Source organism: Colletotrichum siamense (assembly GCF_013390195.1).
Source record: "Colletotrichum siamense strain Cg363 chromosome Unknown KSG_Cg363_contig01, whole genome shotgun sequence".
NCBI classification, from domain to species: Eukaryota; Fungi; Ascomycota; class Sordariomycetes; order Glomerellales; family Glomerellaceae; genus Colletotrichum; species Colletotrichum siamense.
The window spans coordinates 7,645,928-7,664,219 of record NW_023501014.1 but is presented as its reverse complement, the minus strand read 5'-3'; the positions used below and the strand labels follow the sequence as shown (position 1 = coordinate 7,664,219).

Genomic DNA, 18,292 nt, shown 5'->3' with positions numbered 1-18,292 from the left:
GCCTCATGATTCCGAATCTTAGACCATTGAGAAAGCGACGAGGTGAGATGTTTCAGACCGGGTCTGCCCTCGAGGACCAGAATGGACAAGCTGTAGCTTCATCGTGGCCGCGATATTGAAGGCATCGGTTGCTTCACGAAGGTGATATAAAGACATGCCATATCGCCGCCATCTTGTCGAATGAACAGCACCACCCACGATTCACACTTCAATATGACACCCATATACCACAACCTCGCTGGCGTTCCAGATAAAGCCGGAAGAGCCAACAGATACACGACTACGGGCTTGAAGAGAGATGGGTACCAGAAGAGTGTTTACGAGTTGCACGACGGTCACCAGTTAAATGCGGAACAAGGTCAGAACAACTTGATGTTCATCAAGTTCGTCGGCCGCAGCCCCGAGGAAAAGAGTGAACTGGAGCGGTTTGCCAAGGAAGAAGTTTCCCTGGGTGAAGATACTGCTTTTGTAAGTCACCATCACTCCCTCGCTAATTGTGGTTCTAAGGGGACAGAAAGGCTCAATGCTAACTACATCTAGGAGTCAATCGTTCGTTACAAGGACTACATTAAAGAGCAAGACATGCTGGTGGTCGAAGAAGCGGACTGGAGGGGCATCGAGCCTGGAACATACATGTCTGATGAAGAACTATTGTATCTGGCCAAGGACATTCTGTCTGCGCTTACGTATCTCCATGATCGGGGCCAAGTGCACGGGTATGTTCACCCGAGTAACATCATTCCCTTCGAGCGCCCTGAGACTGCCGACCCAGACAAGCGCAGGGGATTCAAGCTTATCGGCCATGGACTTGTGCCAAAGGTCATATGGACTTGGAAAGATCTTCCCGGAAGACGGTTCACCCCGCCAGAGTTCCGCAACAAGAAGCGTGAGTATCAACCGACGAAAGAGAGTGATGTGTGGATGCTTGGACAGACTTTGATTGAACTGCACTCGTACGGCCGCTCGGCGAGGCCACAATATGGCAATTTGGTCTGGGGATCTCACGATTGGCCGGCCACTTTCACAGAACTAAGAATGGACGCGGCTGGGCGTTGTGATGAGCACCGACATTGTCAACTCAGCGAATTTTTGAAGAAGATGCTGGAGCCGAACCCTCGCAGCAGGATGAAGGCTGAGGTTGCGCTTGACGATGTTGTTAGCTGGTATCTGCAACTGTCGTTAACAGAGGAATTGCAGGCTTTGGAGGAAGTCAAGAAGAGGGTAAGGAGAGAAAGAAGGGGAAGGCAAGTTATGGGGAGACTTTGGTTAGATCTCAAGAGTCTTCTTTTCTTTGTTATGTTGTGGGTCTGCTTTTTGTCTTCCATCATTACTAGGCTGATTTGAAGTTGGCACAAAGTTGACAAGGACGAGAAGAGATGGGAGACATGCTTCGGGAGGCAGTCTTGTATTTTACTTTAGACGGGGAAACAGCTTATAGAGGTTGGGATGTAATTGAAATTTCGTATACTGGATTGGAATAAACCTTTCTTCAGCTTTCCTACTTATCCTATACTCTCGTCGCGTCGTCGTCATGGTCAGCACATGGGTCAAGGTTGAATTTAGATCAAAGGCAACGCTCAATAGATCACTAACCTCCTTCCCAGCTAACATCAGAAATGACCATCTCCACGACCGCTCTAGCTCCCGAAGTGTCGTCACACCCGCGCCGGTGCTCAGCATCACCACGCATTGACCAATCACCAGCCATCACGTCACGACCACGCGCCGTCTAGTCCCAATCTCCGGTAACATTCCATCACTCCCCTCGTGGCCGAGTGACAACATAACCAAAATGCGACGGTAAGCAGTAACCCACCCAACGCACCATCAAACCCTCACGGGACGTGCCTTTCCGCCGAAGCAACCCATCGCGGATCTCATCATCATCACCATCTAAGGACTGAGGGGAACTCGCCCTCAGCATGCCCAGGCAGACCACGAAAAGAGAAAAGGAACAGGGACAGATCCAGGAGTGCGGTGCCTTGCGCAGTAACCTTCCGGGGAAGATTTCCGCGCCAGGGGTTGTCTCGCACGCTCTTCCCCTGTCTGTTCTTCCTGCCGCTTTGCGCAACGACGGGTCCATGTGGCATCCGAACCGCGCTACCCAGTTTGCCGTAATACAAAGCCACACATTTGGTGTCCTCTCTCACCAGCGTCCTCAACAAGCGTCAAGCCCGTTAGAATTAGACTAGATCAAACTAGCCTCATTAATTACAGTCACAGTATTGACACAAGCTGAAATTATATGACATCTCTCCTCCCGTCCTGTTTCTCACCTCACTCCTTCCCTCTCCAGGCAGCGAGGCCTCACCCGTCTGCATAGCCTCGACATCCGAAGTACGCCTCAACCCTCAGACCGTCCGATCCACGCTTCACCGGCCCGGCGGTCGCCATTTCCCAGCCATCTCACCCATCAAAACTGTCCGAATTCGCTCCCAAAAAAAACTTCGCCCAGCTGATATCATCGACTCGCGCCATACCGCAGGATAAATCCCTGTGTAAGCGGCATCGTCCCGAGAAACCGGCTCTGACTCTGCCTATCGACCTCTGCCACCGTTTTCGCGTCCTCATCTGACTGGCAATCGTCGCTGTTAATACCAACACGCCGGGTTGACCCTCGCTCGGACCGAATTCCAGACTCTGGAGGTACGGACTCTGACACCGGGGAACTCGAAGCTCAAGCCGTCAAACTCTCGTACCGCACTGTCGTTGTCCGTCGGTGTAGGGTTCTCCCTTTGATAAATTCCACACCTTGGGATTTTCTTTCGTCTTTGATAGCTTGCCCTTCTTTCTTCATCTGTCTTTGACGGAGAAGGGAAAGGGAAGGTTCATATACCGCCGCTTGAGAAGGACGGCCAACATCTCACCTGCCTTCGCAACAACCCGAAGCAAAATTCTCATCACGACCACAGGCAACATCAAAAATCTCACAATATGCCTCCCTCCCGCAGCCGCCGCTCCTCCTCAGTATCTTCCTCCGACTCCTACCGCTCAAGATCTCGATCTCGTTCCCGCTCACCACCGCGCTCCCGCTCATCCTCAGCCGGCCCTCACCCCCGCAATGCCCGACGGAGCTACAACAACAACAATAACCGCCGCCCTCGCCTCCCCAAGAAGAAGCCCTCCTTCAAGACGACGGCAGTCCTCATCGCCGCCATCGCCGTCGCCACAATCTGCATCCACCGCGTCTGGCACAAACGCAAACACCCAGAGGTCCGCGGCCCTCACTGGGACACCCTCAACGCCCCCGGCCGCCACTCCCGCCGCCGCAACGTCGTCCGCGACAGACACAACGGGTACGTCCCCGAGTACGACCGCCCTCCGCGGAGGCTACCGCCGCGCAGGGGGCCGCGGTATTATGAGGACGAGAGTGATGGGTACTTTTCCGATTACAATCCTCCGCCCAGGACGTACCGTCTTGCCGAGGAGCCGAGGGGGCAGAGGCTGACAGAAGAGGCCATCATGGGGCCGCCAAGGGATGAGATTGTGAGGTATACGAAGACGTCTGGGAGGTCGGAGGCGGAAAGTAGCAAGAGGTTCTTTGACGAGGACAACCGGTCGAGGAGGGTGGAGGATGCCGTTGAGGACTGGAGTAGGAGAGGCGCAGCCCGATTTCCGTCTCCTGATGGGCGAAGGCCAGAAACTGTGTACGATGACAGGAGGTCGAGGCGACGGTCAGATTACTACTGAAGACGGCGGGGACCAGAAGAAGCTGAAAAAAAATCATCAAGTTCAATCTCATCTAGCCGTGTTATCTATCGATGAAATGAGCCATTGCTAATGCCTTTCCACCAACTCCCTGAAGCGTGCCGCTTTCCAGCTCCTGAATGCAACCCATCATTATGTTCGTCTACTCCGCGCTCAACGTCGGAACCTCTGGATTCGGCACGAGTACCTCGGCACTCGACACTGGCGCTGCCATCTCATTACTGGTGTCACTCGGGGCAACACTTGGTAGGCGCGGCATCAGCCTCATCTCCATATCCAAAGCCGCCTGCCAACCCTCTCCCCCGGTCCTCATGACCAAAGGCGTGCTCAGCTCGGCAGAAAAATAGCTCTCTCTGCGAGTACTACCGCGCGCCACGCCCTCTTGAGCCGAGAGCGCACTTCGAGTACTGCGCATTCGCTTGCCAGGCCTGCCGCCCTCGCTGACAAGCGAGCTTCTCTGCTGGCGCTCTTGCATTGAACGGTGATCGTATCCGATAATGCTGCGCACATATGGTGCGACTTCGAGTGTTATCATCCGCATAGTCCTGTCGAATACCGACGGCTCAAGACTGTTGGACATGCTTGCCAGTGCCTTCTCTGAAGCCGCAATCGGATCGAACGCCAGACTCATATCATATCGTGAGACGGCTGTGTCTTTCGTTGGCTTGTTGAAGGATCGCCGAATCTGCTGAATTGCCTTGCCCTCCCCGATGTGATCCATGCTGACTGCAGACTCAGCTTTGCTGGGGGCAGCTTGGAGGGTCTGACGAGCGGCGGATTTGAGGCTGTTGGAAATGGCGGTGGCTGTGTAGGTAAATGTCGTAAGTGGAGGTGCTTCAAGGAGTCGCCGTCCAACGACAAAGTCATCGCGCGACTTGCTTGAGATATCTGGCTGGGTAGGGTCAAGGGATTCCTGTCGACAGTTAGTTTTGCTCATCCAAAAGGACCGAGTCACACTTACTTGTAATCTGAGCCCAAAGTCACCACCAGAGCAAAGATCAGCTGCACACATCGCCTCTGAGAAATCACAGAACACATCAAGTGCAGCAGCTCGGTCTCCAGCGGAAGAAGTGTGTACGCTTTCGGCCCATGATGCCATGTCGAGGGAATCATGCCAGTTGCCCAAGTCCAAGCCCAGGCCCTGCCAGCACTGTGTCATCAACTCCTCCTCAGAGGCAAGGGAGCTGCCGGTGACTGCAGGATCTCTGCTTATCCATCCCATTCCCTCTAGATATGTCCCTTCACTCACAACGCGGACAACATCGCCGTTCTCATCTTTGTCGCATCCTTTGGGCCAACGCGGGTAGAACCAGTCAAAGCCACCCCGTCGATCACCAACTCCAAGCTGGCACCAGTAGTTGAGTTCCATCAAAGAAGCCCGCAAGTCGTGTCCCTTTGCCTCGTAGAGTGCACTCACAGCTGCGCGCTTCAGAGCATGGCCTTCATTCGCAGCGATGAGAAGAAGCACGTCTACAGCCAGGTCTTCAGGGGGAGGTGTGAATCGGAAGATGCCATAGAGGACAAAGTTGTGGAACGGAACAAGATTCTCGTCGTTGCAGGTCATGACGAAGGGCCTCTTTGACTGGACAATCAAATTCATGATGGTTGCCCAAAATTGCTTGTCCTCTTCGTAAAGAACGTCAACTTCCTCAAGAAGAATCAAGGACTGCTTCTGGTTTTGGGTCTTTGCCTTGGTGGTCTTGGGTGCCTCAACTGGTTGCTCGGTCTTCTGCTCGGGTTTTGGTTCGGCTTGAGGCTTCGACTCAGGCTTGGTCGCTGCTTTGGGTTTGAAGAAGGACATCATGGTGTTTTGTTTGCCAGATTTAATGTCTTTGGATGTTTCGTCGTCCACGGCTTTGCTGTCATCCTTTCCTTGGCGATTTTGCTGGACGAGATGGTTTTGTGTCATGTCTCCGACCTTTTCCATCACATCCTTGCCGTTTCGGCGGCTGCTCGCATTGATCTCGAATATCTCGAAGCCCAGTTCCTTTGCAACCGCATAAACCGCCGCAGTCTTGCCAGAGCCATGCGGACCGCTCAGTACAACAGCATTGGTTAGTCGGCTGAGATCTTTGCCAATGTCTCTGCGAACCACGGTCTTCTTGGGACCACCTTGACTATGGGTAGGCAACCAATCGTCCTCGTCATCATCAGAGACACTCGGCAGGAACTCTGTCTCGTCGCCATCGGATACAATGAAGTTGTCCAACTTGTTGCGCTTCCGCTTCTTCTTTGTCGCAGATCCAGGCTTAGCACCAGACGACTTCTGATCGGCGGTTGCTGTACCGGTATTGACAGACTGGACCCTCAGTGTCTGGAGCCATTCCTTGAGAAGTACACCCTCCTTGCCACTTTGAAGCACTTCTTCTGCAAGGATAGGCGCGTATTTCTGCGCCCAAGTGAGCTCTTCACATTGAGACCTGTCGTATGCGGAAAGGTTGGTCTCTAGGGAATTGTATAAGCGAGCAACAGCTGGGTGAGGCTTTCGGGTGGATGCCGTGAGAACCTCGTCGTCACTCTCGTCGTTCTGTCTCCCAAGAGGCAAGCATGTTCGTAGCTCAGGTTTGATCCGCGAACGCAGCTTGCGGCCACTTTCAAAGTGCTTCCCCGGCAGGCGAAGCTCAGGTGGAGGTGGTTGGTAATCATCGGTTGTATCCTGGAGAGATTTCATGATGCCGAGGGTGTCTAACGACTTGACAAGCATATCAATGACTGATTCGCCGGGCAAGATATTGGTGTTTTGGCCCTTGGACTTCCGATCAGAGACTTGGAGTTGCTGGACAGCCGCGGACAGTTGTTCTTCCTCTGTTGTCAACCCCCTGACATGGGCCATTCCCTGGGCTGGCCATGCTGGATGACATGATCCTGGTACCTTTAGTCCCAACGATCGCATGCCAAACTGCGGGACCTTTCCGGTCATAGGGACCGCGCGTTGTTTCTTAGGCGAGCATGGCGTAGAACTGAAGATGGTTTGCCTTGGTGGTTTCGGTGCAGGAGCTGGAGACGCGTCGGATTTTGCTGCATTCTTCGCCTTTCCAAGAAACATTGGATGCGTAGTGCCCGATTTCGTCTTATCCTGCTCCAATTTTGTAGCTTTGGCTCGAGGTTTCTTGGGCGTCGTCTTCGACTTCGGACTCCCCTTCTTTGGGGACGGACTATCCAGAATCTGTTGTATCTTGGGACCAATGCGCGCGCGCGTCTCTGTATCATGACCATATCTAATAGTAATGATGCGAGTCGGCTTGGCGGGCGACTTTGAGGACTTGGCGCCTTTAGAGCTCTCGGCGGGAGCTGGCTTGGGCTTGGGCGGGGACCCAATTGTTCCAGTCTTTGGGTTGAACTTTAGTACCTTGGTTGGCTTCGACTGGTCTTGGTTTGCGGAAGGCAGCGCTGAGCCTGCCGCAACGGTCGAAGAGGCTTCAGGGTTCGTCGGTGGAGCTTTAGGAAGCAATACAGAGACTTCTTGGGCAACAACTGGCTCGGGAGGAGGCGTTCGTGGCACTTCGTTGGCGAGGGCAGTTGACGGGACACCGTTGTTTTGGGAGAAGTGGCTCGTTATATCGTTCGCCGGTACACTCGCCTTCTTCCTAGGGCGTCCCCTCTTCTTGCCTGAGCCCGGTCCAGCACTGCCAGTCTTCTGTCTCTTGCGGTCGGGTCCATCCTCGTCAATGTCGGAAGAGTGCGGTTCAATGTCGCTCGATGGTTGCTGCAAAGCGTGTCTCTGCTTCTTAAGTCGTCCAGGTTTCTTGATCGGGGTCTGCTCGTTCGCATTTGTAGGTTGATCTACCGCGTTTGCCTCGTGCGTTGGCAAGTCGTTGCTCTTTCCTGCGACAAAGAATGGATGAAGTTTCTGGTTGGAGCCATCGAGCCCTTCTGGGGCCATATTGGCTACCAAGAGTGTTCCCATGAGATGAGACGAAGCTGAATTTAAGATCTCGAGGTCAGTCATTGCATGGTTGAGAACGTGGGAAGCCTTTTGAAAGGTGTTCGTGTTTGGCACTTACGCTTCGGCCGTCGCGCCTTCAAACTACGTCAGAGGGCATGCGACTGGATGAGAAAAACGTAGGAAGGGGGGAAAGAAGAGAAACAGACTCTTTAAGCCAAAAGAGTTGCTGAAAAGAGAGTTATGTGCAAAAACAAGCTCCTCGCGAGGTTGTAAGGTCGAGTCGTAAGCAGGGAGTTGTGGAGGGGTGAGAGACGGCGATGTCGAGACTGGAGCATCACCAGTCGCGTGAATCGCGTTGGGAGAATCGCCGGGGGCAGCAGCGTGTAGCGCGACTGCCATTAGTGTTCAATTACACTTAACATCCATCCTAGGCCCACAGATCCACATCGCATTCCTCTTATCACACATCCTTGCCCATCTTATCTGCGTTATCGATACCGGCTTTCGGAGGGTAATAATCCGAAGGCAGAAGCTGAGCTTTTTTTCGGGCACTGTCCCAGCCACCCAGGCTACTGCGGCTTTGACAGTGCGAACCAAACGAAATCTTGCTATCGCACCCCACTACGGAAAGTCCTCCCAACTTTTTTTTTCCTCGACTTGAAGCCATCACTTACACGGCCGGCGCTTTTGGACCACACGACCAATTGCAGCAGCAGCAGCCCGACCCAGGCCTCGCCAAGAACGCATCTGGATTGCCGAGACCGTGTCAAAGCTATCGAACATTCAAAATGGCTCCCACATTTCGCATCCACCGGCCGGATGTTCTGGCGTCGTTGCCGCGTCCTCTCGACCACACGAAGGGCCAGTACCACATTGGCGAGGTGTATACCCAGAAGGCTGGCTCGAAGAAGAGGAAGAGACTCGAAGTCGTCGTCGGTGTCGATGGCGAAGCAGCCAACATCTACCATGTCAGTCTCAAACTTTGGTGTCGTTCTGGCCCCTTGCTAACCGTCGTAGATTCCTTCATCCGGACTGCGAACTTCCTACCCGATCCCGCCCCAAGAGTCGTTCACTTGCGCGCCGCACTCAATCCGATACCAAGATGCCTCCGCAAATGGTCGCAACAACTACACATATCTGTCTACCCAAGACACGACTGGTGCCAAGATCACTCTCTGCCGTGACATTGTCGACGCGACCGGAAAGACCAACTCTTCGAGCACCTCGCAGCGCGTGCGCCACAAGTCGCCGATTACGTACCTCTTCACATCTACTGCTGTGGATGCGACCGGGACCGAACTGAACAAGGATCAAAAGGGCGACGTGATTGGACTCTGCAAAGATGGCCAGGTCGTCTGCCTCGGCGCGGAGGATTTGGAGCAGAGGTGGAGCGCTTCCTCGTACAACCTATGCAAAGACTTGCTCCCGTCAGCAGTTGCAAAGTACGAGGTGGAGTTCACGCTTCACGCAACCGCTTCTGAGGTTTTGAATGGCGTGTTCCAGGGCAGACAAGACGCTTTCGGCTCTTTTGGACGTCAGGTCGATCCCAAGACCTTCAACCCGGATGTCCTCACCATCGTTGTACGTGCAGAGAGTGAAAACACCACATCAAGGTTCCTCATCGTTCTGGGTGTTCTGCCCACGGTTTCTTCGCAGCCGCTAGTCCAAATCCACACCACCCCTCTGCCGTCTCAGGAAGAGACCTTGGCAGAGCCTGCCAGCTATCAGCTCCACGTTCAGTCCGGCAAGCTGCTCCAGCTGAGCGGACCCGTCCTCCGAACTTACGATCTCACGAGCGCTGTACCGAAGCTTCAGGGACGTCTGCCGCTCGCCGAGAACACCTCGTTCCTCCAAATCTCGGAGCACTCGATTCTCAGCCTGTCGTCCAGGACCGCCAGCATCCTGAACCCCACCTTCTATTCGATTCAAGCGTCGACAAAGGTTGAGCTTCCCGAGGGCCACGAACAAGCGCCGAGGCTGGTGACTTTCCTTTCAAAGCTCGATATGGCTGTGTCGGTTGTCGGCAACACCCTCGTCTCCATCCAGATCGAGCGTCCCAAGTCTCACGGCAAGGAGGGTCTGCTTATCGACTCCATCGGCCGAGGTCTGCCGAGAGGAGACAGAGTGCCGGCCAGTTTGCCAAAGGGGTCTGGCAACAACACATTTGAGCAGTATCTCCCAGGTACGCTTTCCGACGCGTACGTCAAGGAGTCGCTCACAGATGTAGAAAAAGCAGATGGTTTCCTGCTGGCGCAGGATTGGAAGGCGTTTGAGAGCTTGCTAGCTCAGAGATTTGGTGTTGCTATCGACGAATCTGCCGTTCTTGATGGAGTGCAAACCCCAGACTGGAAGTGGTTGGAACGATCAGAGACGTACCCTGCCGTGGATCGCCGGTGGGTACTCTACGCTATCAGCAGAGTGTTCACGGTGGACACATCAGGACCAGAAGCCGTTTTGCGCTGCGTCCTACCTGCCAGCAATGTCTTGATCTACCTCATCTCGGCTGGCCACCTCACAAATGCCAACATGACTGCAGCTTTCAAGGGCGAGATAGCTGAAGGGGCCCAGGAGCCGGTTGTGGACAAGCTCATCCAGCGACTCGCCGATATGGACCCAATGATGGAGCTACTTATGAACTACGTTTCATCGACCAAGCTCGGCGAGAGGGAGCTCCTCCTGGTCATCCGAATCATCATGCGCAGCCTCGACCAGCAGTCCAGGCTGCTTCTCCCCGCGCCCAAGGAGACGAAAGAGGAGGACTACGTTGAGATGGAAATCGATCACTTGGAGAAGGAGTTGGAGCTGGCCGAGTGCCATCTGGGAGACGACTCGAACCTCCGCGCCCGAACCCTCACGACCGCATTTGAGAAGCTCGCCAACTACTCTTCTGTAGCGACAGTGCGGGCTCTGCGGGAGACTTTCAACCCCACCGAGATCCTCTCCCTCATCCACCTCCTGAGAGTACAGCTGATCGGCAGCGCGTGGACCTCAAGATACGTCGACACCACAAACTTTGACCGCGACGATGCTTCAAGAGCCCCTCCCGACGGTGCTATCTCCCTTATTGCCGAGCTTCTGTCCCGCTGCATCGACTCGGTCGGCCCCAGCGGCTGGCTCACCAACGGCTTCTCCGGCGACCAAGCAGATGCGGCTGACTTCATCACCGCCCTGAAGCTCGAGGTCAGCGCCGCCCTGGAGGGCCTTGAGGAGGCCGTCACGCTGGGCGCCTTCGTCGGTGACGCGGTCCAGTACGGCAGCACTGCTGCATCGGCTGCAAAGTCCTCATCAGCCGCACGTGGGCAGCAGAAGCCGGTGTCTCTCGAGGTGGAGATCTCGCCTCGTCTGCCGCTGGGCCTGGTGTCTAAGCAGGCCGTGGCCAACCACAAGATCGTTTCGGGCGGTGAGGTGCTCGAGAGGACCTCGCGTGAGAGGGGACTCCTGCTGAGTCAGAAGGTCAAGGCGTACTCGCTGGAGAGGATTACCATTTGAGCCGCATGTCAGACGAAGGACGTGTTCGACGCGGGAGGGCGATGCTACCATGTGAGATTATCGATTTGCACGTTGGAGTTAGGGCTGAGAAAAACAAAAGGGGTGGCTCTGCACGGGCTGTAAGTCCGGGGCAATAGAACGCGCCCCGGAGAAGGCGGCCTGGTGGCAGGCAGGCAGTGAAGGGAAGACGAAAAAGAACTAGTAGACAGAGCCAACGCCCCCATTGGAAAAGATACCATGAACGGATACCGAAGCGTACATTCTGCGGCGCGGCCTGGCGAAGCGAAACGAAGCTAACCCGGCTACGATCGGTGAGGCCATCCACATCCAGCTACAGTGACCTGGAACCGCTTTACCTCCCCCATGGCCAGATGGAATAGCATAATAAACTTTGCATCGATTGAACAATGGGAAATGGTCAAGAAGCGACTCATACCGGAAGGAGGTTCCCAGCGGCAGCTGACATGTCGACCAACGCAGAGCTGGGCTGACTGGCGGATTGCCCTTGCGGACGGTGAACGAATCGGAATCATGCAAGTCTTCCGCCGGTGTGACACCAAACGGCAAACAAGTGCCAGCCCGGAGGTTTATTCAGATGTTGAGAAGGAAAAAAGATGTACACAGTTCCATTGTGATTACTAGCCCGCAGACAAGAGCCTCTGCAAGTATCTTCCGCTTGGTCTGCTTTGCTTGGAAATAGATCTCTCTGCCGCTTGAGTCATTCGTTCGGTGTGTGGAACGAAGCTCAGGCGCGGCATTTTTTTCTTCATGTTAAACTTACCTACCCAGCTAGCTTCTCAACGTTTCGCCTTTTGGCTTCTGAGATGTTCCTTTCTTTGAGTCAGCTTTTGCTTCATGAATAATCAAGAAGTTCAATGTTCAAGCGGAACACACAGAGCGAAGAAAAGTCTACATCTCGCAATCCTCGGCGACATGTGGTAAAAAGAAGATCAAAGCTGCGGGACAATCCCGTCAGAGCATATGCACCCGGGCCCGAACTCCGTCAGATGGGAAAGCCGATCCCGCCCTACCCTCCAATGCATCCCACGTCTGACCTTGCAGCTCATCATTGGCTGATCAGAGGTTCGGGCGCGGTTGCTGCCTAGGTTTGGTGAGTTGGACAGCAGTAATCTGACAGCCTCACTGTCTCAAAATCGATAGTTTGTATGGGAGCACGAGAAAGAGTGTGTGGTGTGTTAGATGCGGTTTGGTGGTGATGGATGGTGGGTGGCTCAGCATACGCAGCAGCAATCGCTTCTCCAGAGATGAGCTGCTGCGCCAATCAGAATGCACCGTCGACCACGCCTGACATGCTCCAACATCTGAGCTGTGAAGCTATTGCTTGCACTTGCATGCTGCGGATAGCATCTCTTGTTCGTCCCCCGCTTTCGGGCTGATGAGGCTTGGTCGGGCAGCTTGCTGCGACGCTACCGACTGCGAGAGAGCCTGGAGACGCTTCCCGAGGAGGCAAAACATTGTACAAACATTGCAAAAACAGGTGATGTCGGTCATATCGAAAACGGAGAGAGAGACGTCGAAGTAAGGCGAGCTTTCCTGCTGTACAACCTCCAGGAGTGTTCACGGCAGTATGCAGGCATGTGCCTGGTTAGAAATCGAACCGCGCAAAGCCCAGCTATGCGACATCTCATCATATCCGTAAGACGAGACGAAAGTGAAGTTCGGCAGGAATAGGAAACCCAAAACATGAGGGCGGAATAGCCAGAAAATCTCGAAAGTTTGTCGGGAAGAGGCATTCACACGGGAATAGGGGAGATATCTCGTGCAATGTCCGCCGCTCTGTTCCATGCGTCGAGGCATCAAAGTGACTGCGCATGTATTCCGCAACCAGAGCGATTCGATTCGTAAGCAGACTCGCAACGACCGCGTCTGGTGCTGTTTCCGTAATGCAGCCTAGAAGCCATTTTCGAAACGGAACGGAATGCCATGACAGTGACAGTGACAGTGTCAACTCTCTTTCCGTTTCTTCTCGTTCTCGAAGATACCTCTTAGAGGCCAAGAGAGAGAGAGAGAGCGTGGTGGACCCTGAACACGGGAATGGAAGACGATGTTCTAGAAGGCCCGTCCTGCCCCCTCTAGCGTCGTTTCCCTTCGTGTCAATGGCGAATGGCATCTTCGCGCAGGCCAAGACGAACCATGGCACTGCACTGCACTACTACTGTAGCTACTGCTGCATGACCGATTTTGCTTTGCCTTTTGCCCCCCGTATTCTGCGTGTTCGCGGGTTCCGTATGGCATGGCATCTTGCAGAATCCCCACCTCGACTGGAACCCCTATTCTGTACGTGAACGAGAAGGCAAAAAAAAAAGAGAAAATTTCCTTTAAAAAACTGAAGTAGCTAGTTTTTTGGTTTGGTCTTGTGCTTCAACACGATCTCGGGGACCGCCGGAGGACCTCTCCCAGCCAGTCATGGAACGTTTCCTGCGGGTTGCCGTTCGTGTTGTACAGTAGCGGCGCAGAGGGGGCCTCAAGGACCGTCAAACCAGGCCAGGGTTTGCGTCTTTCTCTCTCTCAGATCAGTCCAGGTCCGTGTCGGGCGTTTCGCTGCATTCTGCCTTGACACTCGCTCACCCACTCACGCGAGCGCCTCCCAGAGTCCCAGGGCGTTCTTGGCCTTTGGTTTGCTGGTGCTCCCATTCTCCATTGAGGCTTTGCAGAGGAGGGGGAGAGGGGGCAGAGAGAGTGAGAGCGCCACCCTCTGACTCCCAGGTCGAGTTACCAGGCCGGTGGCGCAGGGTGGAAACAGGGTTGTCCCGGCAAGCTGGGGTCGCAGAGCAGGCACCCCAGAGGAATGACGATGCAAGAAATCGAACCCCGGACGGCACAAGTGAGCTTGTTGGAGAGCTCCGGGGTGGTGGTCATGGTGTGTGCCTCTGTGCCTCTCTATTCCGCACTGGGCCCTGGTCGCTTAGCATGACGGTAGTGATTTACGTTGGATAGGCACCTGTCCTCGGTACGGATACTCTGCTATCACGGCATACAGCCTTATGGAGAAACAACATCTCTCTCAAACAGACGGTGGCTATTTCAGGGTGGGTGTTTATGGTGCCTTGTTTATGGACAATTAAACATCCTCCCAGCTGAACTGTCGAAGTGCTATTTCCAGCCTGCGAATGAGTGCCGTTGTGACCCCCGAGTGTCATCTTCATTGACATGAATGATCACGGCGACAGCCGCCAGCGAGCAACAGAGCGACACACGGTCAAACAGTGGATGAATGAATCCTTGACATGGAGACCGACAGCCCAGTGGATGGGAAACAGCTGAGGAACCACTGACGGCCACACGGGAAAGTCGCAGCTCAGGGTCTTTTGGTCCGCCGGGGCGCTAGGCTCAGGTGGGCAGGAAACGGTGCCGATCGCAGCTGCCTCAGGGTACGCAGTACTGCGTGCGCCTGCTGGCTGCTGCACCTGTCCTGCCTGGGTGCCTGGGCATGCTGGGCAGGTGCAGTCACTGAGGTGGCCCCTTCCCCCCTTGTCTCGTCTTTCTGTGTGACCCCCGGACAGTATGATTTCATGGATCTGGCAGCCATACGTCACCGGCAGCAGCCTCCGTCCTTCATCCCACCTTTTTTTTCGTCCTTCCCACATCGCCTCGCCTATTGCAACGCGACGCGGTACATCACAGCTCAGCCCAGCAAGCAGTCATCAGCCAGCCCTCTGCAAAGTACCTCTGCCTGGGCTGCGGCATCAGAGGGAGAGAGCTCAAGCCTCTCGCACCACACCATTGTTTGTAATGGGAGAAACGGATTGGAGGACTCGCTCGCAGATCCCACCACCAAACGGAACGGATTCTCGACAAAACGTCCCCTTTCAGAGACAGAGAGAGGATTCGAGAGCGCTTGAACCGTCTACGTCTACATCTACATCTGCATCTACATCTACGTCGACAGTTCAAACCGGAAAACACTGTGAACACAGAGGTCGCGGGGCCCAAGTGGAAGTCGCCTGCGCTCTACCTTGCGGATACGTCCACATGATTTGCTGCCGTGTTCCAACGAGACGTATCTTTCTGTACTCGCGTATTGTAGAGTACGCCAGACGAAGTACAAGCTGACCATGTCTGGCCCAGCCCATGACCCCATGTCACTCGTCCCCAAGTGAGGACTTGCAGCACACTTGGGGGAAGGAGCTTGACATCCGCTTGACATCTGGGACCTGGCCGTCCGTCGATGACAATATCACCATCTGTCCCCGTGGTCCGGCCTGCCTTGGGGCCTGGTCCTGTCCCTCCATGTCCCCTTCGCCTGTCGACTCAACTCGACTCGACTCGGCTGCCATACTATTCCCATGCTATTACATACCACACCAACGAGACCTAGTGGTTTGTGATTTACTACCTTTTGCCTTATTCTCTACATTACCGGACCTGACCTTGCTTGCCATACGTGCCTTCACCGAGTCGAGTCGCTGTACACTTCTCTACCTCCTCCAGGGACACTTTGACGCCCTGGACATCTTCCGAATCCTGGATGTTATTCTCGGACCTCACGTCGCACATCACAAATCACTCCTCGCCCTTCTTCCTCTCTTATCCTCCCTCCTCTCTGCTCACCCACCTTTCATATCCTCTCATTTCTATCCCATCCATCCCCTGCACAACCAACATCCAGCCTTTCCTTTTTCAACCCGCGCGCTTCCGTCACCCACGTTCCCTCCACCCCTGGCATCACACCTCACTCAAGACAACACTCCAGGCCTCTCCTCTGATGCCACATCTTGATTGCGGTTCCTGACCTGCATCCATCACCGTCCCTGGTCTTAACCCGCACCCCATATTGCGTATACCCGTCGGTCCGCCCTCGCAGCGTCTCAACACATCTCCCGCTGGCTTGCTACTCTGCAGCTTTAGTAGAAGATCCCACCCGTCTCCCATCTACACCTACCCTACATTCTCACCACTCACTCTCACGTACGACCTCACCACCAGAGACACAAAACATTACAACTCCAACACGCTCGCTAGAGCAAAAATACCGCCGGCACTGACCACAACCACATCTCACCCGCCGCCATGAGCAACGGCAACTTTCCCAACCTCGGCGCCCTGGACGACTTCGCCCGCGACCTCTTCCGCCACGCCAAGTCCGCCGGCCCAGAGTTCGCAGACATTGCGATCGCTGTCCGCCGCCTACACGGTGTCTTAAAACACCTCAAGGTCGAGGCTGAAGACCCGGATTCCCTCCTTAACTCCCATGATGCGGCCGTCTACAATCGCCAGCTGGCGCCGCTGGTCGAGGACTGCGACTTCAACCTCCAGCAGCTCGAGACTATCCTTAAGAAATACGGCGACGTGGACCGTCTCGAAGAGCGCGAGCGCGACATGATTAACATGATCCGCACCAAGCTCGCGAACCAGAAGACGAGTATCGACATGTTTCTCGACACCATTCAACTGCAGAACCCCACAAAAGCACAGCGCATAGTCAACGAGCAGGGCGGCAACCTCGACAATATCAAAGACAAGGTCGACGCGATCGCTGCCCGCCTCTTTGCCCGCAGACACAGCGGCGTCGGCGACGACGATGAAGATCTTTGGCAACAGTTTCGTACAGAATTAGAAAGGGAAGGATTTTCCAAGGAAGTACTACGGAAAAACAAGGTACGCACACAGCACACATGTCCAATGGATAACACAACTCCACAAATTCCGTCCTATAGAATTTCACGATATATGGAAACTGACAACTCACACAGGAGGTCCTCCGCGCATATATTCGTGAGCTCGAAGAGTCCACCGGCAACGACGCCACGGCTCCTCCCTCCGTCCGCGGTCTGCTCGCCCAAGAACGCGGCGAAACCTACGGCTCCTACAACGACCGCCGCAAAGCCGTTCCCGCCGTCGACCCGCGCACTTCCGTCCCTAATTTGCCGGCTCAATACAGCTCTCTCTCGACCTACGACCGTGAAGACGAGATGGACGACCACAACGATTCCCTTGCCCTCATCTCTACCCGGGACCTGATGGCCCTCGACAACCTCAACACAGGCATGGAAAACCTCCGCATCGCTGCCGCACCTCTCCAGAACTACTCCATCTCACCCTCCGATGCCTCCCCTTCAACTCGCTACCTCCCTCCAGAGGTCGCCAGCAACCTCGGCGTCTCACCACGCTTCGTACCACCAATGTCCCGCGGCGGACTGCCCTTTGGCGCCTCACCACGCACATCAGCCTCACGTCTCGCCCCGGACGCCCGCGGCAAGGACATTCCTCTCGAGGCACAATGGACCCGCATCCGCCGTGCCCTCGTCTCCCCAGAAGTCCTCGAGCGGGCCGGCGTCCGCTACGAAGCCCGCCCGGACTACGTCGCGGTCCTTGGCGTCCTGACTCGTGAGGAAATCACGAACTTCGCCCGCCTCTCGGCCGAGGCCCGCTCGGCCCGCTCCCGGGGCAGACGGCCCCCACCGCCCAATAATAGCAACAACTCCCCTCCCACCCCCCGCTCCCGCAGACGAGCCGACTCCCGCGGCTTCACCTCCTCGTCTGACGACATTCTCTGGGACTCCTCCGACGCTACCTCTTCCGACAGCGGCTATGACCACAAGAAGGAATCCAAGCAAGCCTACTACATCGTCCCACCCCCTTCGGACAAGGAGAAGGGCACATCGCCCTCCGCCACCGTTCAGCCGAAGCCAATCCTCAAGAACAAGAACGAGAACCACGTGCGTTTCGACCCAGAGCCGCACGAGCTGGAGCCTACCCCTCCCCGCTCTTACCGTGAGGAAAGAGACAAGAGTCGGCATCGGTCGTCCAGGAGGGATCACCGCGACGGCGGCCACGACAGGGACCGTGGCGACCGCGAGCGTAACCGTGATCGCGAGCGTGACTACAGAGACCGCGACCATCGTGAGCACCGCGAGCACCGCGAACACAGGGACCGCGACAGGGACCACTACCCGCGCCGCCACCACCGCGACCGCACGGCGGAGCGCGAGAGGCGGGACAAGAAGAAGGCGTGGGGCGAGACGCTCGGCGCCGTGGGCATTGGCGGTGCCGCGGCGAGTCTGTTGAGCGTGCTCACTGAGGCAGCGTCCGTCTTGTAGATTTGCGGATTACGCCCTGACACCACCCCCTCTCTGAGTCTTGTACGATGTTTGTAAATGTCACCAGATCTGTACCATTTATGTTGCTTGTTTTTCAGTACATCTACGCAAAGCACAGTTTTGGTTTTGGTCATTTGGGATATCACTC

General features: G+C 55.3%; 5 protein-coding genes across 5 annotated transcripts; 4 read left to right on the top strand and 1 right to left on the bottom strand.

Annotated features, from left to right (window-relative positions):
* Positions 1-213: 213 nt before the first annotated feature.
* On the top strand, positions 214-1,620 carry CGCS363_v001939 (uncharacterized protein; the record flags this gene model as incomplete). The annotated part of the gene is made up of 3 exons (XM_036633788.1): positions 214-468; positions 541-1,221; positions 1,615-1,620. The coding sequence occupies 3 exons, from the start codon at positions 214-216 to the stop codon at positions 1,618-1,620; spliced, it is 942 nt and encodes a 313-aa protein (XP_036501877.1).
* Positions 1,621-2,934: 1,314 nt separating this feature from the next.
* Positions 2,935-3,690, top strand: CGCS363_v001938 (uncharacterized protein; the record flags this gene model as incomplete). The annotated part of the gene is made up of 1 exon (XM_036633787.1): positions 2,935-3,690. One exon carries the CDS (start codon positions 2,935-2,937, stop codon positions 3,688-3,690), a length of 756 nt encoding a protein of 251 aa, XP_036501878.1.
* Positions 3,691-3,850: 160 nt separating this feature from the next.
* On the bottom strand, positions 3,851-7,591 carry ATAD5 (ATPase family AAA domain-containing protein 5; the record flags this gene model as incomplete). Its single annotated transcript, XM_036633786.1, has 2 exons — positions 3,851-4,621; positions 4,670-7,591. 2 exons carry the CDS (start codon positions 7,589-7,591, stop codon positions 3,851-3,853), a joined length of 3,693 nt encoding a protein of 1,230 aa, XP_036501881.1.
* A 791-nt stretch (positions 7,592-8,382) lies between these two features.
* CGCS363_v001936 (Uncharacterized protein) lies at positions 8,383-11,083 on the top strand (the record flags this gene model as incomplete). The annotated part of the gene is made up of 2 exons (XM_036633785.1): positions 8,383-8,562; positions 8,612-11,083. 2 exons carry the CDS (start codon positions 8,383-8,385, stop codon positions 11,081-11,083), a joined length of 2,652 nt encoding a protein of 883 aa, XP_036501882.1.
* Positions 11,084-16,114: 5,031 nt separating this feature from the next.
* On the top strand, positions 16,115-18,144 carry CGCS363_v001935 (uncharacterized protein; the record flags this gene model as incomplete). Its single annotated transcript, XM_036633784.1, has 2 exons — positions 16,115-16,702; positions 16,798-18,144. The coding sequence occupies 2 exons, from the start codon at positions 16,115-16,117 to the stop codon at positions 18,142-18,144; spliced, it is 1,935 nt and encodes a 644-aa protein (XP_036501879.1).
* Positions 18,145-18,292: the final 148 nt, after the last annotated feature.